We start from the raw sequence: 19,729 nt of genomic DNA, 5'->3' as shown, positions 1-19,729 counted from the left end.
AGAGCCCCTCTATGGTTGCCCAAGCTATTCAGCTGTGCCAAAGTTACGATGAGCTCCCCCGACGCCTCGCAAACCGCGTCACCCTGTTCCACATCAGGAATCGTTGCCCGGCATAATCCGACCTTTTCGACATCCCACCCTCCTCTCGCATATCAAGGCTTTCATGCGGCAAGAAGTTGCTCGCCAGCCTCTCCCTCATCTCCAACGCGCCGTGTTCAATTTCGTCCCTTAGTCCGACTTTACGACACGTTATACAAGAACAAGTGTCCGAGGTCCTCCCACAGGAGCGGGCGCCTCTGGTCACCGTGCCGTTGACTAGAGCCGTCGCAGGATCACGAACACCGACTTCCGAGCTCCGCCTCCAATCGCCACTAGCCCATCGAGTAATTAATCCCTGGCGCACAGCTGACAATCGGTCCATCTGCTATTTATGTGGTCTTCCCGGACACGTTGCACGCCTGTGCCACGTGACGAATCACGCACAGCTGCGTACGACCATCGTTTGTCTTACGCTCCTGACAGCGAATTACAACTTCCCCGCCCAAGCCTTCGACCAGTTTCTGACCACCGTTGTACTTCTCCCCGTCGTCGCTCGCTCTTCCCGATGCGCTGATGTCCCTCTACAACTGACACAGAAACTTAGCGGCACAGTTCCCGAGACAAGAACTGCGTCATCGTCGACAAGCTCAAAGCCTCTTCTTCCGCAACCAAGCATTATTGATGCCGCTCTTGAAGATCTCTCTGTGCTTGCCCTAATTCACACAGGTGCCGCCCTATCTGTAATTGCTGAAAAACTAGGCGGGTTAATACGAAAAGTCACAACGGCTTTCTTCGCGATCGGTCCATTACTCCGCATGGCCACAGACAGCACGTCTAACCGATGGCTGTTGTACTGCCAGATTTGAAATTCAGGGAGTGCTCTACATAGTAGAGTTCATCGTTCTTCCCCACTGTTCCCACAATATTATTTTGGTTTGGGATTTTCTCTCCCGTCACAAGGCTCTCATTGATTGCTCCAGTGCAGAAGTCGCCTTCTCTTCGTCCGTCAATGCCATGTCTGACGACGTTTATCTTTCCTGCGCCAAATTGTCCCTCACTAACGACATCCAGATAGCTCGGCATACATCAATTCTGGCACCTGTATCCTGTTCCGCTGCCTCCTACTTTACCGTACTCTTTACACCTTCCACTGCTTTCGCTCCTCACCACCTCTCACCACTGCCAACTGGGCTGCTTCGCTTTCAAGCTGGTCCGACTCACATTCCTTTATACAACCACTTCATATTCCCGATTACGTTGCTTCGCGGCGTATGTGTTGGCACTGTGGAGCCTTACAACACCGTTACCACGTAGCAACGTTCTGTTGGATCGTCAGAGGCCAACACCCTCTACTATGGTCCGGTAACTGCCACATCGCCTGAAGACGTTTTCAGCCACGTCATCGACAACGCCTTAATCTCCAAGCAACGCCATGAACTTCTCCGTCTCCTCGACAAATTTCGCCCTGTTTTTGACAGCCATAGCACTTCTCTGGGTGGAACGACGACTGTATGTCATCGAATTGACACTGGTGCTCACTCACCGCCACGACAGCAACCATACCATGTATCGTCGACAGAACTCCGCGTCATTGATGAACAAGTAGGGGACATGCTAATAGCGTGGCGTCATTGAACCGCCTGACAGTCCATGGGCATCGTCAGTTGTTTTAGTTAAAGAGAAGGATGGCTCGATTCACTTTTGCATGGATTACCATATAAACAAAGCAACCCGAAATGATGTTTATCCCTTGCCGCGGATCGACGACGCTTTAGAATGCTTAGAAGGTTCAGAGTTCCTCCCTCGATCTACGCTCTGCTTATTGGCAAGTGCCTATGGCTCCAGGCGATAAGCCATAAACTTCTTTCATCGCATCATATGGCTTATACAAATTTAATTTCGCGTGATGTCATTCGGCCTTTGCAACGAGACCGCGACATTTGAGCGTATGATGGATGCCATTCTCCGAGGCCTCAAATGGAACACGTGCTTGTGTTATTTGGATGAGGTAACAGTGTTTGCACCAGACTTTCCTACTCCCCTTCATCGCTTGGAGCAGGTTTTACGCTGTCTCAGTGATGCTGGCGTCCAACTAAACCTGAAAAATATGTGACTTTCGGGGCACGCAAGCTGACCATTCTCGGAAATGTATTGTCAAAGGACGGCGTTCTCCCTGGTGCCGCTAAGCTACGTACTGTTAAAGAATTCCCGAGGCCCAGGTCTCTAAAGGGCTTGCGCAGTTTCATTGGTCTCTGTTCGTGCCTCCGCCATTTCATTCTAAATTTTGCTTCTATTATGGCACCGCTGACAGAGCTTCTTCGGGGATACCCCAATCTTTTCGCGTGATCCCCGGCTTGCGATGATGCTTTTGCGAAGCTATGTCGGCTGCTCACAACACCACCGATACTGCGCCATTTCGACGCAACTGCTCCCACGCAAAATCTATACCAATTCTAGTGGTGTTGGTCTTGGCACTGAGCTCGCCAAGCGAAAGCCTGGCTACCAAGAATATGTTGTTGCTTACGCGAGCCGCACTCTCACGAAAGATGAAGCGAATTATTCAGTCACGGAAAACGAATGCCTTGCGATCATCTGGGCCATAACGAATTTTCGTCCATACCTGTACGGCCGGTTCTTCGACGCCGTTACCGATCACCACGCAATTTGCTGGCTGTCATACCTCAAAGATCCCCGCGACCGCCTAGCCCGGTGGGCACTGGGGCTCCAAGAGCCCGACATCCGTGTTGTCTACCGCTCAGGCAAGAAGAACGCCGATGCCGATGCTCTTTCGCGCTCGCCTCTACACGCCGACATTGTCATTATCTCCGTCCTAGACGATACACTTCCTCCGCTAGCTTCTGTCGACATGACTTTGGAACAGCGCAAGTACTCCTGGATTTCATGTTTGATAGATCACCTCTCTGATACGCCTGCACGCCCACCATCTCGGGTGCTACGCCGAGAAGCTTCGCATTTCGCCATCCGCGACGGAATCATCCGGATGGTCGCAAATGGCTGCTAATAATAATCCGGCATCTCCACGCTGATGTATGCGCCCCTTTCCACGCCAATCCTCAGTGCGCACACGCTGGTATCTTCAAGACCTACACCAGGCTACGTCGTGGGTTTATTGGCGTGGTATGTACACCTTTGTGCAAAAGTACATTCGCTCTTGTACACACTATCAACGCCGCAAGCCTGATCATTGCCGCTTTTCTGGACCAATGCAACCTTTGCCTTGCCCTTAGCGACCCCTTTATCGGGTTGGGATAGACCTATACGGGCATCTGCCACACACAGCTGCTGACAATCGTTGGGCCATTGTGGCTATAAGCCACCTCACAAGGTATGCAGAAACGACCGCTTTGCCTGCCGCGACGGCTCGTGACGTTGCCTCCTTCCTGCTTCAGCGCTTCGTTCTACATCTCGGCGCTCCCCGCGAACTCCTTAGCAACCGAGGCCACATCTTTCTCGCCGATGTCATTCAATAACTTCTCACTGAATGCCGCGTTATTCATGAATGTACCACCGCATATCACCCGGAAGCAAACGGCTTGAGAGCTGCGCAGCCGAATCGCCAGCGCTACACAAGTTGGGCTCGGGCTAGACGTTGTTGCTGGTGTGACAGGCTAAGCCTTCGTTGTTGAGTCTTCCAGTCGGCGTAATTTGCGTCGTCTGCAGCCGTGTCGGACTTCTTTGTCATACCAGCAAGAGTCGACTCACGACCTGATATTCTCCCGGTAAGGTCAATAGTCCCTGATTCATCTGGATTTTATGCTTTAGTTCAGAAAGCCCAGCACTGTTGTGTTCGTTTTTCACAGCACGTGCCCCCTGCACTCGAGCACTGCGGAGGCCTCTTTATTTTTTCGCCCAGGCTCGGCCAGAGCCCGAAAAAACCATGTGTGCCTGTCCCGGCTCGGTTCTTCCCATTCGCCTCTGAGACTAAACAAAGCATGATTCTCCGTTATTGTGCGTACCAGCCGCACAGGGATGCCCAGCTAGAGGCAGATTTGACTGTCGTGTTTTCTAATGGGCTTGTTGCTGACAAATAACGAAAATGAAAACTCACAAGACGGTTACGATTCTGTAGCTGGAATGTTTTGCTCTTAGTCGATGTGTCGGCTAGGTGTTTGTGATCGTGGTCTCGGGCTGTAAAGGACGCTTTATAGCGTTCTTGCTGGAGCCACTGCGCTCACCTCCGAAGCACGAGTGTTCGCCGGCTTTCTAAAGAAGCACTGAGGCAGCCGAGTGCGTAGTCGCGCGCCTACCGGAGCACCACTCCCGCCGCCGTTTGTTTGCAGTTTCTGCCGGGCAACTGCCTTCTCCCGAGTGAGGGCTGCTCCCTCAAGTCTTTCTTACGGCATACAATCCACCTTATACCCGCACAGGTGTGCGCACTCTGGACAGTGTGCCTCGCAGTACCATACCATTTAGGCTTGCCCCAACGCTCCCAACATTTTCCGAATCGCAAACCCCTCCCCCTAATAGTGCGAGGCTGTTCTGCCCAGCTCAAACCCGCGTGACCAGGAGCAGCTGGTGGGCGGCTGCAGGCGTAGAATGCCTAGACTGAGGGGTTTCCTCACTCTGGCGACATGCAAGCGGAAGCTCTCGTCACCCGTCTTTTCATTTCATTAAAAAAATTATTCTATCCTCCTGTTCCTCCCGCCGCCGTTGTAATTGCATTGCCGTGATACAGTCATCGTTGTACCGTAGTCATGATGCCATTATGGTGGTTACATCTTTTTCACTGCAGTTTCGCCATCTGACTCTTTATGTCGTCGTCGTCACGACATCGTCGTCATAGTTCATTGTAACGTTATTGTAGATGCCGTCATCATCATTTCAAAATCATCGCCCTATTCTAGTTAAACCGTTGTAATTGTACCGCCTCCATCGTTCCACTGATGTCATTCCTTCGTAATTTCCTCCTAATCGTACTGTCGTCGTTCAGTCATGATCATGACGGTATCGTCATGCCAACGTTGGCACTACTTCATCGTGATGCAGTCGCCGTCAGGCCGTTGCAGTCTACAGTCATCGTCATCCTGTTGTCACGCTGTCGTCATACAATTGCTATCATTTCAGAATCGTCCTTCCATTGTAATCAGTACGTAGACCAGCGGCAGCAGTAAGAGGTAAAGGCAAGGCGCAGAAGACCAGGACTTAGGCAGAAGAACGCGCCCGTCTTGTCGTTTGTGTTCTTCTTCCTAAGTCCTGGTCTTCTGCGCCTTGCCTTTACCTACTTCAAGCATGAACCAACTAGCCCAAGCAAGAGTTTTACTTGAGCAGTAAGAGACCGGCGCATTAGTCAGCCTGCTGGCAGGTAACCTGCTTGATCCAGGCATGGTGGACAGGCGAGAGTTCCGATGCCTACCTAACCCGCTGGACTCAAGCTGCGGGCAGTCAACGGCATCGCGGCTGGTCTACGGGCTGTTGCCTGGTCGCTGCTACAGCTTGCCATGCTGCTGCTGGAGATTGCCGAGTGTTGCCCCAACAAAGGATATCAGGCTCGTATCCACATTCGGTGTACGTGGATTGGCGCACTTCAATCTCACCTTGCGGTTGTACACGCATCGTGTTCCTAACCGCTGCTGCTTTGTTGGCGCCTACCCAGCCGAGAGCGTGTAACAATTGATGGCGCATGCTTCTGTGTACGCTTCGGTGGTCGTTGTTCACCGTTTGCGCACGTGCCTCCTCTCCTTCCGGCTTTCCGGAATGGGAACAAAGTGCCACTTCACCAGGGACAGCAGGCGCTAGGCTGAAGGCCCAATGGTGACTATAGACTTTTGCTAGGCAAGCTGCTGATCATGGACTCTAAGAACATAGGACCACTCTTTGTGGAAGGTTTAGGGTGCTTTGCAGAAGTGCTGCAGACTTCCGTCGCTGATGGCCCAGTTAGAGACCTTCATCCTGAGACAGCGGTCAACAAGGTCAGCAGACTTCTTGAGCAGCTGGAGGCCTGCCATAAAATACACTGGTTTCAGTCCGCCAAGCAGTCCAGTCTGGACACTTTACTGGTACGGGCAGTTGCGTGCGGTTTGCGCCACTGCCGAGTAACACCTTCAAGTCCCGGGACCTGCAGTTGCCCTGGGCTTCACGCCAGGCTACTTTGAGACCATCGGGGGAACAGCCCGAGCTCATCCAACCTTTTGAAGAAGCCTCCGATTTCCCCTCAGCCATGGCGAAATCCGTATTACAGCAAGTTATAGTGTGTCTTGGAACCACGCACTGCGGGCGCACAATGAAGTGACTTCGGCTTTCCGGCTGGTGTCAACTGCAACTGGTGTCAGCTAGTATCAGGCTTGTCCGGCTGGTGTTACAGCGCTCACCTATCACCTAAGTTCGAGGGGAGTGACACCTTCATATTGTGCTCCTGCCCCACTGAAAAAAAAAACACGTATTCCCCGTAACTCCTATATCTGATAACGCCATATGACATATAGGAAAAACTGGTTTTTGTATGGGATTGTATGTTTCATATCCGATTATTACATATGGCAGTGATGGGGCATATAGATTGTTTAAGTAGGGTTGCGGGATTCGCAATTCATCTTTGCTGGTGCGCGCAGGAGGAGGAAGAGTAGCAGATGACAACACTGCTAAAGACCAAAGTTCAGGAGGCAGACTTCCACCGACCGTGACATGTAGTCGTCAGCTGAGGGTGACGGAACTGCGTGCGAGTGCCGCCAGAGCAAGTTGTTTCGCTGCATGAGCCCAGAGGGAAAGTACTTTGCCGAGCCTCCTCAGCACGAAGGTGCTGAGAGGTGACCAGCTATACGGCGACGCCGTGTTTGCCCGAGACTGGGCGTCTCCTTGAATTGTAGCGAAAGCACCAGGGTCAGCACTGAACGTTGGCTGAGCTGGCCCTCCGGCTGCTCAGTAAGATGGCCATGACGCCACATGTCCTCCATATGTGCCGTGTGCCAGTTGCAAATGCAGAAACCTAAGTCTCGGGTAGTTAGACGCGTCAATGCTTTTTGAGTGCTTCATTATTTATGTCAATGCATTCCAAGGGCACTATAACGTAATACTATTCTAAATTTTTATTCTGCAATGAGCCCTCTGCGATTGGTCAAAAACTTTTTGGACCACCCCCACTTCACCTGTCTGTAACGCGACGTCACGAAAACCGGGATAGTTGTCCATCTGATATGACGTGTACGCACTGATTATGCATGATTTGACCGAATAAAAGAAAAATAGTTATTTCTGATTCGACGCCTTTTCTTGATTAGCCCTCGGCTATTGGTCAAGAGTTTTCGTGCTGCACCTACTTCACCTGCCTGTCACGCGACGTCACAAAACCGCAAAAAGTCACCGCGTCAAAGTAGTGACGTGTACGCGTTAAAGATGCGTTAATATGCCGAGCAAAACTGAATTTTCTTCTGATAGCCGCAGGCTGCCCCGTTCTGCAAGGAATAAAAGATGTCTGCCGCCAATCTTTCAGGCACTGGCTACTCGCACGTGACGGAGAGCTTGGGTTTATTTGTGTGTAATAAAGCTTTTTACATAGCCGTGTAACGTTTTAGAGCACTTTCGGCACGTTTACGACCTCGTTCTGCCAACTCTTTTTTGCTGAGGATCCGTTTTAGCGTCATTCTGAAGCTTCCGTTGCATACCGCCGCGATTGTCGACGAGCCACCGCAAGCTATGTAAGGGAAGGCGGAACAATCGAAGACGCCGGCACCACCCTCTTTATCCGGTTATCGATTTTCTCTACAGTGGCTTGGCCCCATCGAATCCCTCTCTGATGGAGCGTGCTTCTCGCCTCTTGTGAGCCAATTAGATAAGACAAGTCGCTCAGTGTAGGCAGTGCTATTAGTTTTTCAAGGAAACAAAAGTGGCCTGCTAAGAACGAGGAGAGCGTTTGATTGGTCTGTTGAGACAACCCTGCGGGTGAGCGCCCGATACATGCGTCGGCGGTTACTCAATTTTGACGTCAGGAGATTAGAATAAAAGCATATTGGAATGTTTTTACGTTAGAGGGCCCCAAATATCTCAATGGTTTCCAGTGTCCATTACATCGACTGCAGCCCAGGATGCAGTAATTGCGTCACAGTCTACTTGGCCTGCTTTCGTTTCGGTGCTGAGCTAACGGAAGAGATTGAGTTGCGTCCAGTGCATAAAAGCTGTGGCCTGATTTCATATGCAAGATAGTGATGAAGGGGATTTGTGTGCACAGTGGGATGTGCGCTGTTTTATAGAATGCTGACACAACGTGGAGTTTATAGAAATTGCAGTGTTTTGTCCCTCGTCCATTAAAAGGGCATTAAACGGAAGACTACAAATGTTACTGCACAGTAGTGACATGTTACCACAGCCAACGTTACCACAGCCTTCTAGGTCAACTCCTGTGAGTCTTGTTCAGTGTCCTGGCAGTGACGAAATTTCTTTGCCCAGCCATTTCAGCCGACAGCAAATGACATTGCCGATAATACTCAACGAGAACTTCAGTGTATGGCTCGCCCAGAGCTTTTAATCGCTCTTATTGCACGCCTGTATACCTATGGCCTGCCCGCTATCACTAGTATACCTATTACTTTAGTCGGACTCCAACATTCGTTGCGTGGCCGAAATTTTGTTGCATATAGGCTTTAATGATGGCCAATATTATCAGCAGTGGCATCGGCGTTTACGCGGGAGAACTTCACTCTAACGAGCGGCTATCCCCCCCTCACTCGCACAGAGCTTCGTATAACATTACCTTAGCGAGCACGCAAACTATGCATAATGAAGAATTAGACGAGCGAAAAATGGCTACCAAGATCAGCCCGTCTGTGTCTCCTGGTAGCCATTGTCGAAGGCAGGGCTTGCTATATAAAGGTATAACATGGCCGAAAGGACCTTGACGCTCATTCAAGCGCGACTCAGGGTTACGCTTCCCTATGAGTAGAGTTGTGGGTTTCGCGACGTTTCTCACTATCCGATATAACTGATGCATTTCTTCTACTATACATGAAGTGAATTACAAGCCTTGGCGTGTCGGTGTAAACAGATGCGCCGTTCTGGTACTGGCGCTGGCATCCGGGCTTATCCGACAAATTCATCTGCTACGTGAACAGGTTTTCAAACACGCAACTCTGTTTGAACATTTGTTTCAGCGAGTATACAAAATGTTCTCTGAAAAAGGGAAAAACACAGAAAAGAGAGCAGGACGCATTAAAATGAGCAGCAAGAAATGTCATGGTGGCCGCTTTATCGGAGGGCCGTTGCAGTGTTACAGCAAAACCTTCTGTCTCCCGATGACCCCGTTCCTGCCGACGCGCTGCAGGCGGGCCGTCGCCAGACCATTTGCAGGCCGCTGGCGTCCCCGCAATGTGAGGGGTGGTGGGGGGGGGGGGGGCGGGTGCCGATATGGTTGATGATGATGACAAAATATTATTTAATAAAGGATGGCGCGAAGGCCTATAATGGGGAATAGGAAAAGGAGGGGGGAGGCGTATTCAGAGCCGTCCTAGAAGCTGCGCGTCCTTGGCGAAAGCCAAGAGCGAGTCCAGAATGGCCCTGTCAGAATCCATCGATCCAGTTGCCGGTCTAATCCACTCCTCGTAGGACGACACTCGCACCGCCCTCAGGTGGTGGTCTCGCTGTTGAGCGTGTCGCTGGCACTCCCAAAACAGATGGGCTGCGGATGGCCGCGTAGCCATGTCGCACTCAGGGCACCTCTGTGGCGTCTGGAGCGCTTCTTGGTCCGCGGAGGCTGTGGGATGGCCGGGTTCCTGCGATGGAAGGGAGTTGGGAGACGGAGATGGAGGGCGTCTTTCCCGGCGTGGCCGGTACTGTCGCCACCGTTCCAGCACATCCGGTGTGAGGACGAAGCCAGAACGGAGCCTATGCAACAGCACCTGCCCCGACCTGGGAAGACCCGCTGGAAGTGGGTCTGGGTCTGAGGGCACACTCGCACGGAGTTCCCTCTTGCGTCGGTTGGCTGCTGCTCTCAGAGCTCTGTCGGGTTCATACGGGGCTCCATTTGTCGTGGTACTTGTGCCGGTTGTGAGAGCTTCTGAAGGATCCCGGGAGACGACGCGGTTGGAAAGAAGGGCGCGCGCCGCGTCGTGGGCTCTCTCATTTCCCTCGATGCCCTGGTGACCAGGGATCCAATGAAGTGTTGCAGTGACCCCGTGGGCTTCCGCACACCTGAAGGCCTGCTTGACGAGGAGTACTTCCGATGATGATGTGTGGCGCGACTTGCAGGCATGCAGCGCGTACTGAGAGTCGGTGTATATATCGATGTGTTTTGCTTGCGTGGTGCTTGAAACTCTATCTAATGCCCAGACTATTGCGCGGAGTTCAAGTTCCGTTGGGTCGTCAGCATCAGCAGTTGTAAAGGTAGAATGTGTCTCACAAGAACCCACTACGTGGTAGGCGACTGCTCCCTCGTTGGTGCGTGGGTCGAAAGCTGCGTCAGTGTACACTTGTTCATGGCTTGGCGGTGCGTCTGCCAATGTCTGCACATGACGCGCAGCGAATGCTGCCCGGCGGCGCGTATGTTGGGCACCCATGTTTCGGGGCGTTGGTGTAGTGTCGACGACAGCAATGTCATCCCACGGTGAGATATCGGATGGCAGTTGTGGCAAAGTTGATATATCCTTTCCCATGTAGGCCAGTAGAGTCCTGCCTTGTCTAGTGTGCTTCAGGCGTTCCTCGTGTCCTGCCTTCGATGCTTCGATGGTTGCACGGAGGGTAGGCAACTTCGCATAGCGATGTAGCTCCTCGACACGTGTGTGTTTCGGGAGCCCTGTGATAACACGGAGAGCTGATCTGTGGAGTACCTGTAGCTGCGTCCAGTGCCGAGCAAGCAGGTCATAACAGCGCGCTCCGTATATCGCTCGGGATGTCAGCAAAGCACTAACAAGCTTTCGGCATACGTCGGTACCAGCACCGCCCATGCGGAAACAGATTCGTTTTATGAGGTGAAAAGTGTTGTGCCATGTCCGACGAAGGTCTGCGAGCCATGCATCCGCTGTGCCTGTGCGGTCAATAGGTATCCCGAGAACGCGCACTGATTTTTCTGTTCGCTGCAGCGTTTTGCCTGCGCGGGCTGCTTCGTGCTGCGTTGAACCTCGGATCACCACATAGGTTGTCTTCTCTGGAGATGGCCGCATGCCAGTTTGTGGCAGGTAGTCGTCAATAACGTCAAATGCCGCCTGCAGGATCTCCTGCTGCTCATCAATTGGTCGTGATGCAGTCCATAACGTGATGTCATCTGCGTAAATTGTGAAGCCCAGTTCGGAAATAGCCTCCAGTCGCTCAGCCAGGCCTATCATAGTCAAATTAAAGAGGAGGGGTGATAGTATGGAGCCTTGTGGGACTCCCACTATGTTTGGGTAAACCTTCCCGACGTCTCCGTCGACCCGTGTGGAAAAAGTGCGATCTTGAAGGAAGGAATGCACAAAGTTGAGGGGGCGGCCCGTGATTCCGTGCATATCAGCTGCCTCGATGATTGCCTCATGCGTCACAGTGTCAAAAGCTTTACGGAGGTCCACCGCCACCAGGACGCTCGGGTTGATAACTCTGCAGTTGGATATCATCAGGGAGAAAGCAACGAGTTTTTGTGCTAAAAATGAAATGTTGGGGTCCCGCGTGCCAAGAACATCATCTGATTATGGGGAACGCCGTAGTGGGGTGTTCCGGATTAATTTTCACCACCTGAGTTTCCTTACCATGCACCCATTGCATCGTGCACGGGCGTTTTGCATTTCGTCCCCATCGAAGTGCGGCCGCCGCGGCCGGGATTTGATCCCGAGGCTTCGTGCTTAGCAGCTCAACGTCAAAGCCACTCAGCAACCACGGCGTGTAGATTGAAATAGATCTAGCAACCCGGACATGTGCGTTAAAATGGAAAATTTCATGCCAAAATTTTAGGATGAGAGCTTTGCAGCAAGTAGCTTGGCCGCCCAAGGTTAAAACTGAAAGAAGAAAATTAAGAGACACTGGTGGCCATCAAGACAAACGTACAGTCGTGTTTAATTTTAGCTCCATCCGATACAGCAACCGTGGTGGAAGAGGGTCCAAGGATGCCCGGTTGCATTTACAGATGCAATATCCATTTAATAAATTCCAACAATTGGAAAACTGTTTAGCTCTCGACTTTCTGGCATGTTTGCGCCGCCGTGCAGTCTTGGGTCTACTTGAGCGACGCGCACCATACTTCAATTAACATTTAAGGCGATTGTACTACACTACTTTTCTTCCAGTGACATGCGTTCAGCGTCTAACCACTGTTGGAATTTTATCGCTTGGCGCAAGACGCGGCTGCATGTTCTGATTTGTATAAGTTCTATAGCTGTGCAGTACGTTGAGCAAATTTGTGGGCAATTACCTGACAATTATTGAACCACATGGTTCATTTCGCAGTGCCTGCACTGCGAAATGAACCATGCGGCCACTGGGCTTTCGCTGGCCTCTGTAGTGCTTTTTTTCTGGACACGCTGCAGCATCTAGTGGCGCTGCCGAGAAGTCCAGGCGTTTACCTCCGAGACGAGACCCTTGGAGCGCGGATGCGTGCGACCGTACGCATTTTGATGCAGGGTGCGCAGATTTTACTGTGTCGGAAGCGATATCTCGGGGAGTTAAGCTGAATGTGAGCACGGCATGGAACATCAAGTACGCTGGACGGGCGAGTGAGATGGCTTTCGTAGGTAGCGAAAAAACAAAACAAAAAGCAAACATCGCCCCGGTTAAAAAAACAAAAACATGAACCATTTAAAGCCTGCAAGAAGGGAGCCCATCATGTGCTTGAAAGTAGCAGGAACGTTACATGGGTCAAATACGATCACTTCAAACCGATAGAGGCCATTAGCAGTCACGAAGCCGGTTTTCTCTCCGCCTTGCTCGCCCGGAGCTATTTGTCAGTATCCTGTGCGCAGGTCGATTAACGAGAAGTCACCGTTCAAGCACTTGACCACCTCATGGATAAGCAGGAGAGGATACGCATCCTTCTTCGTAATTTGGTAGAGACGGTGGTAGACAACACACAATGCCCTCCTGTTATCGTTCTTTTTAACAAGTACAACGGGCGAGGCGCAAGCGCTTCAGGAGGACCATTTTAAGCATTTGCCAAGCCGTTTATCCTCTTCCTGCTGTATAACCGCAAGGTAGGGTGCTGACACGAGAGTGCCGTCGGCGAATAGGACTGGCATCACCGGTATGAATGCGATAGACAACGACAGAGGTTTCGCCCAAAGGACTGTCGCCAAAGGCAAAAATATCCTGGTACGATACTAAGACGAAGGGCGGCCTGTGCTGGATCAAATTCATTTGATATCATGCGTGTGAAGCGGCCGTAAGATGTGCCTGTCAGTGGTAACGGCGGTGAAAAATCCTCACGAGGCTGTGTGTTGTCAGAGCGGAAACCTTAAACGGTTGGCCAGTGAGGTCAGATGCGCTAGTGATATGGCGCGGGGAAATTTGGGATGGGAAAAGAGGTTCGGCTGTTTGTAGCTGTCAACATTGCGTTGGAGAGCGCGAGATTGCGTGTGATGGCGACCTTAGGAACAATGAAGGCAACGTAGTTACCATCGGGTAGGGGCTGAAAGGATTAGAGCTTCGCGTACATAACGGGTTGTGGTGGTAGTTGAAGAAACTCAACAGAGCGTAGGCGGGCTTTGTGAGCAGCGACATCATTGGAGAAGGGAGAGAGTTCCAGCCGTGGAACTCCTGTGGAGCACTCGATACCCAGTAAAAAAAAAAGTTGACTCCGATTGGGAAATTTGCAATTGGTACCAAGTGGAAAATTTCCAATCGTGAATTAGTACACAGTTGGACCAAATGGACCAACTGGAATGTGACCAATTGGTTTTTCTGTGAATGACCAATGCACCCAATGGGCACCAACTGTCTTGAACCAATTGTTTGGAATGACCAATTGCACCAATGGGCAATACGGTCAATACTAATTGGCTATAAACAAAACACGAAATTTAAGGAGTACACAAACAAATGGAAGCAGGAAAATTTTATTAAAGAAATAAATACTACTGCTGATAGGCTCAGCTACTGGTTCTCATGGTCTGTCCTTCTTGTGGCAGTTCCTTGGTCGCTCTGATCGAGACACTGTAGGTATAAAAGGCAAAATGAATGTGCAGCCACTGTAATTTGTAGCGCATGCAAAATATGGCAAAAGCTCTCTAATGACAAAAGTGCTGACGATTTCTTAAAATTTAGTTGGTCCCTAAATACCAAGAAGGTAATTGCAGACAATTTTTGTGGGCAGTTAAATATGATCCGGGTACTGTCATGCATATACATAGTACTGTGGACACTACATGCACAGGCAAAATGATTTTTCTACAACTTCACAACTCCGACCAGAAATGTGACCATGCTATTAACCAGCTTTCAAACCTTCTGGCCATCCTCTCAATGTCGCTTATCTTTTCCACAATGAAGCGGTTCATTTGCTTCAATGCCCCAGGCATCATTTCGGCCACCAGCCTTTTTGTTTTGAAGCCGCTCCTTGTAGCATTCTGTGAAACAAAAGTAAATATATACACACAATGAGCAGTTTCACTGGCCAAACCCAGTAAATAACGTTGTGAAGTATTAGACGTGATGACATATCTGTTCTTCACTCACCACGTATAACCGACACTTTCAATGGCGACAGTGGGTCTTTCCTCAGGCGGTCAGGAAAGCGTGGACAGTGCTTTCTTGCGAAGTGTAAGAAAAAAAAAACAGAATGTAAAGATGATCAGAGAACAGATTGAAAATAGCCAGACGAAATTTCTTAAGTTGCAGTTAACTTGCAGAGACCCTCCAAGCAACTCTGCTGGACTCCACAGCGCTGTCAAAAGGCCTTTCCCAAACATAGTCTTTTGTGTTTCTTTGTATGCGCCTCCAAGCAGAGCTCGCTATTTTAACCCCGCTGCCAATGTCAGCCTGTAAAAGAATACAAACCACAAATTCAAAGAAAACCCAACAAAAACTGAACATACGAGCTAAACACTTGTTTAAGGGAAGGAATACGAATAAACTCTTCTTCCTAAACTCATAAATGACTAGTTGCATACGGTATCAGGTAGCTGAAGTGCGTTTACTTTCCCCGGCGACAGTCTTCTAATGTGCTGTGGTGTCTATGCTGCTGGCAACGCTAACTGCGGTTACTGTGATGAATTGGCCGCACCAAGTGAAATATGAAAAAGCATCAGAACAATGGTTACTTTTTCTTAATCGAGTATACTACCGGCAATACCTAATGATTGCTTTCTATTGTGTTCATCGCGCAGACCAAAGAAGAGCTCTTCTCCTTGCATGCAGTCCAATGATTCCAGCAGCTTTCGCTGCAGCTCTCTAGTTAGAGCTCCGAGTTCTTTAAGCTTTTCTTCCTGATGCTTAACTGTCGAGCTAAGGCAGGTCGCTTCTTCCTGGGTTGCTGTCAGTTGCGTTTTTGGCTCTGTGCAGCCTTTTTGTGTAAGCTTTTTTTGTTTTTTGCAGCAAGTGTCTCCAACAATATATTGCTGCGCCTTTCACGTTTTTTGTCCTTTATCGACTGTGAAGAGAAGCAAATACCAGCACATGGATACTACGTCATTCTTCATTCGCAAGCACCAAAGAAATGTCACCACTAAACGAAAAATTATACTTACCTGCATTGCGACGTCCGTCTCGTTTTCTTCGCTATCGCTGCTACTGAGGATTCTTCGGACTCTAACTAAGTGCCCACTTCTCATCTTTCTTTTGAGGTCATCCTCAGTCTATGAAAATCGAAAAACAATACCAAATTATTATGCTGATGCTGTGCCAGTAGCATGCAGTAGTGTACAAAACATGGAACACCCTTTAGCTATATAAAGGTCCTCAAATTAAAAACATGCTATGATATTATATATATGACGTTTCGCATACATAAAATTCGTCAAGCATTTAGAAACAGAGTTTACACTGAAATGATCGCATTTTCAGCAGCATAACTGTAAGCTGTTACACAGGTCAAGGATATAAGTAAGCCAATTAAGGGAACTAGCCAGTATCCATTCCGACTAGTTGCTTGGTACGTGTGAGAATTTGTCAAATACGTTTGCAGATCCGGGGAAAAAATTGCGAGCTGGTGACACTGCGCACAAAGCCTGTGACCAATTTCTCATCTGTTTTATGGTTACATGGCTGAAAAAAATTTCCGAATAGGAAATACATCCAGAGCTCAACAGCACAAATCATACGAAACGAACAATAGCATTTAAGGCAATATTGTGCTGCTTTCGACCACTGATATGCGGTCTGCAGCTGCGGATCGAGGCTGGCTGATCGGGCGCGTTGAACTATATATATATATATACGTACATAACATAGCCACGTACATAACATCAAAAGCCTTAATTGTTTTCTTATCAAATGTGTACACGCACAATCATTTCAGCCCGGAAACTATCCGCGACTAGGCGCCGTTCGCATTCTTTTCGAACTATATATATTGTCACGTGGTGGTGACGTTAAGAACACAGTAGCAATACTGAGAAAGGTAAAACTGGATTTTATTGGGCGAACCTGTGCCCACAAAACGGGCTACACTGATAGCACAACGAGAGCGGCAAACACAGTCGGCGATCGTCGAAAAATCTGATCAGCGGGTCAAGCGCGTCGGCTTTTATAGATCAGTCGTCGAATGTTCCAAATTAACCGATGGGACCCGCGTGTCTTCCACAAAGTTCTACACTATTCGCGTCGCTCATACATGCAATGAGATTACACAAGTTGCAGTGAGAGACAGTGGACGGAACCATCGATAACATTCCAGAAACATCTTTTACATGCAGGCGAGTCCTGCACTGCGCGATAACATTTGTTAGGCGGCCAAACATGGTCGCCCGCGAAAGATAAGTACACGTGTCATTATAGCACGTGCGAATTAGCAATGCGATATATTACCACACTGCATTCTGAGGTTATTTGAACCATTGATTATTTTCGTGCAATCAAACACATGAGGAGCATACGAGCGTGATGAAGGGCGGCGCGGACTGACATATTCGCACATGTGCTATATGTTATATACATACGCACGCGTTGTATATATACATACACGCGCGCGCATACACGCACACACAGACACACACACACACACACACACACACACACACACACACACACACACACACACACACACACACACACACACACACACACACACACACACACACACACACACACACACACGGCAGTCAACGCGCAGTCGACACTCCGCGTTGCTTTCTCAGTGCGCCGTTATGCTGTCATCCAGCTCAAGATCGCAGGAAAAAATGAAATAAAACGGTGCAGCTAGTTTGGATGAATTAGCAAGCTTACCTCCGATGAGCTGAATTCTGGCGCGATAAAAGTGCTCTTCGCCGCCCTCGGTCCACTTGATGTTATAAAATGTTGTCCGGAAATTATCGTCAGCCTTGAAGCCACTGATGTCTTCAAGTATAACCACCGCACATAGGCGGTCATCCTGATAATGTACTACGTACGATGTGTTATCATTCCCTAGATGACTGGTTCCGCGCTCCACGCGCGCAGTAGCACCACGATGGAAACGACAAACCGATAGCACTAAGCGCGCACCAAGATAAGCCTCGTGATGAACTTCGTGGCGTTGTCCCAACGCGACACATTGTTGCTCTAACCACCCTGTGTTTTATGTTTTGTTATGGAAACAGTTTTTTATGTCTGTCAAGGCAAAATGTCGCACCGTTGTTATATATATATATATATATATATATATATATATATATATATATATATATATATATATATATATATATATATATATATATAAGTCATATCATGAGAAGCCAACAAACACTGACACCAAGGACAACATAGGGGAAATTACTTGTGCTCAATGAATGAAAATAAAGTAACGATAAATTAATGGAAAGTAAAGTGGATGAAAAAACAACTTTCCGCAGGGGGAAACCGAACCCACAGCCTTCGCATTTCGCGTGCGATGCTCTACCAATTGAGCTACGGCGACGGCGTTTTCTCATCCACTTTCTTGGATATTTATATGTACTACTAGAACCTTGGGAGTGTTCGGCAAGTTGTTTTTTCATCCACTTTACTTTCCATTAATTTATCGTTACTTTATTTTCACTCATTAGGCACAAGTAATTTCCCCTATGTTGTCCTTGGTGTCAGTGTTTGTTGGCTTCTCATGATATGACATAAAAATTGGGCCCCTCGGATAACCCCCTGTTGCAAATGAGTCGCAAGCCCCAAGGGTAGCGTTGGCCTGGCGGCCTGGGGCACAGCTGGAAGCATCCGAAGGTCCTGGCCAAGGATGAGTCGACTGCTAACAGAACAACTTGTTTATTCTAGCATCGCAAAAGAGCGGCCGCTCAGGTGGACCGAAGTGGGGAAACGGGAGACCACGTTAATCGACTGAATAAATCGAAGCTTCTCCCTTGGCGTCCGGGGGCAGCTGCTTTTATACTCTCGGAGTCGAGGGCAAGGAGGAACGGCTCGAATGAGGCGCACGTGACGGCGACGCAAGGACACGTTGTGACAAGAAGTGACGTATCCGCCGGGCCGGCGCCGGTCAGACCTCCTCGCTTCACAGTTGGGGAGCTCCTCTCCCCGGCTGCCGCGCTTTGACAAGCGTGGGCACCAACATACACACACACACACACGCACACACACAATGACACGTGGTATTGAAACATGCGTGGACGCGCTTGGCAGGAGGCGTTGGGGCAGCGCTGAACTGGCCAATATGTCCGCCGCTGAGAACGAAACCCCGGCTCCCATTGCATCCGCGCCGCCTATACCGCACGTCGGAGGCGAAACGTAACAGACCGCCCCGCCGGGAGAAGGAGATCCCGATGGTCAGGGGACTGCATCCGCTGTCCGGAGAGATGTCGCTCGATGCTGCTCATAACCGAAGTCGGTCGTCCCTCGGCGTTTCTTGGGCGCAGCGCGCCGAGAAGGCCTCGTTTTCACGTTCAGGTTCACACAGTACACTGCAAAGTGACTTCGGGAGAGTTGCCCTTTTTTTGTTCTCGTTCCCAGCAAGCGTTAGAACTACGCCGAAACTCAACCGCTCAGTCAGCAAGCACGACACAAGCCTCACTAAGCCATGCCTGGTTCTTTCCCCTTTTATACTACTGCCTAGTTCCTTACAGTAGTCTAGCAGCACTCAGAACGCGTCCGCAAATTAGGAAATTGCACTAGAAAGCACGTCATGACTTTGAAACACTAAACAAAAGCAAAATTTTAAATCTCCTGCCTCAGGAAGAAAAACATCAGTAACAAACAACTTTGAGGCTGGTTCCTACGTCAGGGGCCTCGACTTAAGCCATCGGCGTTATCGTTGAGACTCCCCTTTTTGTAACGCACCTCAAAGGAATATTGTTGCAAAGCGAGGCTCCAGCGCAGGAGGCGGCCATTTTGGGAAGAGTGGGCAGAGAGGGCGCCATTGGAGAGGGCAGTGATCCGTCTCAATGATAAACCTCGAGCCGGCTAGGTAGCATGACAATTTCTGAACGGCCCACACGAGACACGCACACTCTTTCTCGGTGGCGCTGTACGCCTGCTCACGACTGGTCAGCTTACGACTAGCATACAGGACGGGGTGTGCCATTTCTCCATTTTCCCGTTGGCACAGTACAACGCCCATGCCTCGCTCACTAGCATCGCACTGAACAACGAACCCTTTTGTGTAGTCTGGCTATCGTAGCACAGGCTGGCGTGTTAAGGCGCTCTTTAGGGCGCT

The 19,729-nt window shown here is 49.8% G+C and overlaps 2 protein-coding genes across 3 annotated transcripts in view; one reads left to right on the top strand and one right to left on the bottom strand.

Moving 5' to 3' along the window:
• Positions 1-19,729, top strand: part of LOC135900994 (meso-2,3-butanediol dehydrogenase-like) — a 387,488-nt gene that overhangs the window by 84,591 nt on the left and 283,168 nt on the right. The window lies entirely within an intron of this gene.
• LOC139055735 (uncharacterized) lies at positions 9,483-11,306 on the bottom strand. Its single transcript, XM_070533267.1, has one exon. It carries the CDS (start codon positions 11,304-11,306, stop codon positions 9,483-9,485), a length of 1,824 nt encoding a protein of 607 aa, XP_070389368.1.

This window comes from Dermacentor albipictus, chromosome 2, assembly GCF_038994185.2.
Source record: "Dermacentor albipictus isolate Rhodes 1998 colony chromosome 2, USDA_Dalb.pri_finalv2, whole genome shotgun sequence".
Lineage (NCBI taxonomy): Eukaryota > Metazoa > Arthropoda > Arachnida > Ixodida > Ixodidae > Dermacentor > Dermacentor albipictus.
The sequence above is the reverse complement of the archived record's forward strand: the minus strand, read 5'-3'. Positions and strand labels throughout refer to the sequence as shown.